Source organism: Aegilops tauschii, chromosome 7, assembly GCF_002575655.3.
Source record: "Aegilops tauschii subsp. strangulata cultivar AL8/78 chromosome 7, Aet v6.0, whole genome shotgun sequence".
Lineage (NCBI taxonomy): Eukaryota > Viridiplantae > Streptophyta > Magnoliopsida > Poales > Poaceae > Aegilops > Aegilops tauschii.
Window position 1 is genome coordinate 552,469,748 of NC_053041.3, and position 4,552 is coordinate 552,474,299.

The 4,552-nt window shown below is 42.5% G+C and overlaps 1 protein-coding gene across 1 annotated transcript; it reads right to left on the reverse strand.

Moving 5' to 3' along the window:
* Positions 1 to 1,196: 1,196 nt before the first annotated feature.
* LOC109770841 (uncharacterized) lies at positions 1,197 to 3,740 on the reverse strand. Its single transcript, XM_040394655.3, has 4 exons — positions 3,474 to 3,740; positions 2,313 to 2,410; positions 1,980 to 2,205; positions 1,197 to 1,844 (listed from the first exon to the last, which is right to left on the reverse strand). Exons 1-4 carry the CDS (start codon positions 3,492 to 3,494, stop codon positions 1,530 to 1,532), a joined length of 660 nt encoding a protein of 219 aa, XP_040250589.1. The 5' UTR covers positions 3,495 to 3,740; the 3' UTR covers positions 1,197 to 1,529.
* Positions 3,741 to 4,552: the final 812 nt, after the last annotated feature.

Genomic DNA, 4,552 nt, shown 5'->3' on the forward strand with positions numbered 1-4,552 from the left:
CGTGAGGAAAATATACATAGATAAAATGAGTTTGCCTAATGTAGCACATTTGAATTGGGAATCTGGAGCATGTTAAATATGATTTTAAAACTGAAGTTGCCGACCCTAAAGTAGGAAGTTGCTTACAGACATGTTAAGAATTGCACACAATAAAAATGTCTAGGGAGGAATTGGGAATCTGGAACATGTTAAATATGATTTTAAAACTGAAGTTGCCTAGCCTAAAGTAGGAAGTTGCTTACAAACATGTTAAAAATTGCACACAATAAAAATGTCTAGGGAGGAATTGAGAATCTGGAACATGATAAAAATGATTTAAAAACTGAAGTTGCCTACCCTAAAGAAGCAAGTTGCTTACAGACATGTTAAAAATTGCCATGGGACTAGTTAGCTTGAGAAAAACAAACACAAGGAAAAAATGCCATAATGACTTGGTGCTAACAAATAAATGAGAAAACAAAAGCTAATAAATTACTTACTTCTTTATTATATGACTCGGGTAATCTTGCTGCAACAAATTTTGTGATGTGATCCATGCTTCCGAACAAACTATCGTCCGCACATCGGGAAAACTCGGTCTTAAGCTGATTGCATTTGTTGGTAGAGAAAAAAGAATAAAAAAGTGTGAGCACATAAGATCCATTTGTGAAAAAAAACAGTACGGCATAGTATATAACTTCATGCTGAAAAAATAGGCAATTTTCCACCTAAGAGTTGAGCTGAATTAGTAGCATAAAAATTGAGTCACACACCCACTGCATTTCCCTCCAGAAAACATATTCTGTTCATCACAAAAAACTAAAAAATGGCATGCTTGTCTGGAGAAAACTAAAAAATTGCTTTACCAAAATTATAAGACTTGCCAGATTTAAATACATGAATTGCCTATTTTTCTGTCATTGTTGTATATTGTACTTCAATAGTAGTCCACGGAGAAAAGAGGTATGTGTGTCCTAATAAAACACAAGGTGAACATAAAAAGAGGAAAGAGAAAAAAACTTACACGTAGTTTTCCGTATTGACCCGGGCCCTTCTTATCCTTCTTCACGACTTTTGCGATTAAATCTGAGTTCCAAACAGAAACTCTTGGTGTCAAGCTTGGGATAGGTTCATCCACATCAAGTGAGTCCAGATACAACAGCTACACGGGAGTAAAATAAAACAGATGATTTTCCAACAGAAAAGGAAACAAGAAATAAGAAGATAGAACCAATGTTAAGATTGTCTGCACTTACTACAAGATGGATAACACAACAGCATACAACATTCTTCTTGAGAACTGCTACTGTGAACACTACCTTTAACTGATCAACAACAAACTTACAAACATTTGTCTCTGTTATACCATTGACATCCATAACAGCAGGGAAGCTTTTTGGAGAGATGTTTAGACTTCTTGATGGTGCAAGAAAGCAAGAAAAAGCGACTGCTAGCCAAGCACGGAGGAAATTGTCGTCATGAGCTTCGCGCATATCTACAATCATCTTACACCATGCTGTGAGGGCTGGTGAGTTCTTGGATGTAATGTTCTAGATGCTATAAATGGCCTTTGTGATGTCAGGACGATTCTCCAAACAGACCTTTCTGCCCCTGTTTGGCAACCCCCATATTCTATGAAAGCTCGTTGCATCTACCAGGATCTCCCCCCTCTCTGGTATAACAATTTGGGACTTTTCGGGGTCGTAGTGCTTCATAATCCATTGGCTGAGATCTGCATCCATTGTAGTGGATGCGAGGTCCAACAAACCCCCGAACTCTTTGTCAATGATGACACCCTTTTGGTCAGATATAAGAGATTTGTTTAGTTTATACAGCCTTGCAGGCGATCCTCTATTCCTAAAACCCTACAGAAACAAAAACATAAAACATCGGGAACCCCCTGTTAAAAAAGATTTGAGGCAACACATGTATGTAGTTTGGCAAATCATACACATTAGATGGGCAAAAAAAAAGGAAATCTAAGCAAAAAATTGCATTACCTCATTTCCTGAAGACTTTTGGCGCTTTGCTTTTCTTGGATGATCCTCAATATCTTTGTCAGGTTCACGCTCGTTATCTTTGTCAAATTCAGGGTCCTTGTCAGCATCTCTAGATACATCCTCGTTGCTATCAATATCTGATGGACGGGGGGCCACGAGCAATGATCGCTTTTGACATTCTTCGACGCTTGTACCCAATTGTGGTTGTGGGGGCAGTACTACGAGCCTACAGATGTGAAAGAACCAACAAAAAACAGCATATAGAAATGCTGCCCATTAAATGCAGCACGAAAAAAAGAAGAAGAAGAATTTCTAAGAATTATCCCCACGCACCTCTGTTTCATTATCTGCAGTAACATTAGAAGGATCGGCATCAGGGTTGACTGGAAGGCGGTCTTCCTGCATTTCCTTACTGCTGCCATCCATTGTTCCTGGTATATGCCAGAAAAAAGTCATTATTAAAAACCATGGGCAAAAAATACATATACATAAACACGTGAGTTTGAACAGTTAACTAATCAGAAAATGAGCAGCTGCTTCCACTTGAACTATCATACACAAAAAAGTATCTACAAAGCTAATTCCACTTCAACTAATGCACAAGGACACATGTGAGCAGTTAAACTAATGCACAGGCAAGTGCATCCTCTACATTAACCAAAAACAATGAAAAAAACAGGCAAAATCTATTAAGGACATCTATTATACAATGTGTGACAAGAAAAACACATGCAGGTTGGTGACCTTCTAGTTAGGCAAACACCATGCAAAAATAAAAAGGCAACTAATAGACAACTATTAGGCGATTTTTTTTATCAAACATGTGTATATGGAGAAGAACATACTCAGCAAGGCTATATCAGGGGTGACCATTGTCGCGAAGCTGTATAATGGACTCAAAAAATAGTCATATGCACAAAATTGTTGTCCACCAGGTATGACTATTTGTTCTTTCCCCTTGAAAAATACACATCCAAAATTGCTGTGTATCGGTTGGGCAAACATCATTGAGTTGACAAGCAACTAGGGAGACAAACAGTTACGCAAACTGTGAAGTACATCAGTTGGGCAAACACCATCTAGTTAACAGGAAACTAGTGAGACAATTATTGGGCAACTATGTTGTACATCAGTTGGGCAAACACCATCCAGTTGACAGGCAACTAGGGAGACAACTGTTAGGCAAACTATGATGTACTCCCTCCGTCCCAAAATTCTTGTCTTAGATTTGTCTACATACGGATGTATCAAGTCACGTTTTAGTATTTGATACATCCGTATCTAGACAAATTTAAGACAAGAATTTTGAGACGGAGGGAGTACATCAGTTGGGCAAAAACAATTCAGTTGACAGGCAACTAGGGATACAACTGCTAGGCAACTAACCCGAATAACGGCTATTACGCAAAGTTTTCCCCCAAAAACATAACGAATTCAGCAGGCAACAGAGTAAGAGGAACCCCTGACCAAAAAACTACTGCAAAATCGCCTTACCAAAATCGATTTCTCGCGCATCTAGAACCTCCCATGGTGGGTTAAAGCGTGCACGCACACATGCCCGAAAATCGAGTTCCTCCACCCTTCCTCAAGCATCAATGGGGCGAGTCGTCTCGCACCCCAACCAAAATCAAGCGCATCCAGGGCTATCCTAGCAACGGGGCGAGTCGTCTCGCACCCCCAACCAAATTCGAGCGCATCCGATGCTATCCTAGCACGGGGCAAATGTACAGCCAGATGCATAGATGGAAAGCAGAGCTGGGGCTAAAATGTACAGCAAGATGCATATATGGGAAGCAGAGCTAGGACGGGGGGGGGGGGGGGGGGGGGGGGGGGGGGGGGGGACGAAGGATATGCAGAAGGAACCGCCGGATTTCGTCGCGGGGGGGAGAGCGAAGACACAGAGAGGCGGCAGTTTTGAAAATGGGAGGAGCCGTTCCTCTGCGCTGGAGTCAGGGGAGGGCGGTGGGCGTGGGAATGGTGACGTGCGACGTGGCTACGAGGGTGGGGATGGACTAGTCGCGTGTCGAACGAGCCGGGCCGACAGGCCGAAACCTGAGACGTGCCCCCGACCCAACCAGGCAGCACCTGCGCGTCGCGATCCAGATCGGACGGCGCGCGAGGGTTGTGCTCGGGACGCCCAACGAGCACAGCTGCACTTTTTCGAATTTGGGTTATTTTTAAGAGAAATTTTCAATCTACTCATCAATCATGGCAGTACAGATAACACAAGAGGTAATAAAAATTACAATCATGTCTATGGACCACCTAACGACGACTACAAGCACTGCTGAAGGCGCGCCGCCGTCATCGTGACTCCCTCATCGGAGCCGGACAACCTTGTTGTGGTAGATAGTCGGGAAGTCGTGCTAAAGCCCCAAAGGATCAGCACACCACAGCAGCAACCATCGCCGATGGAGAGAGTTCTAGACCGGAAAGATTAAAGTACACGAATGAAGACGAACAAAGACTGGATCCAAATAGATCCACCAAAGACCAGCACCGATCGAATCCCATAAGATCTGACGGAGACACACCTCCATACATCCTCCGACAATGATATTCACACCACCTTG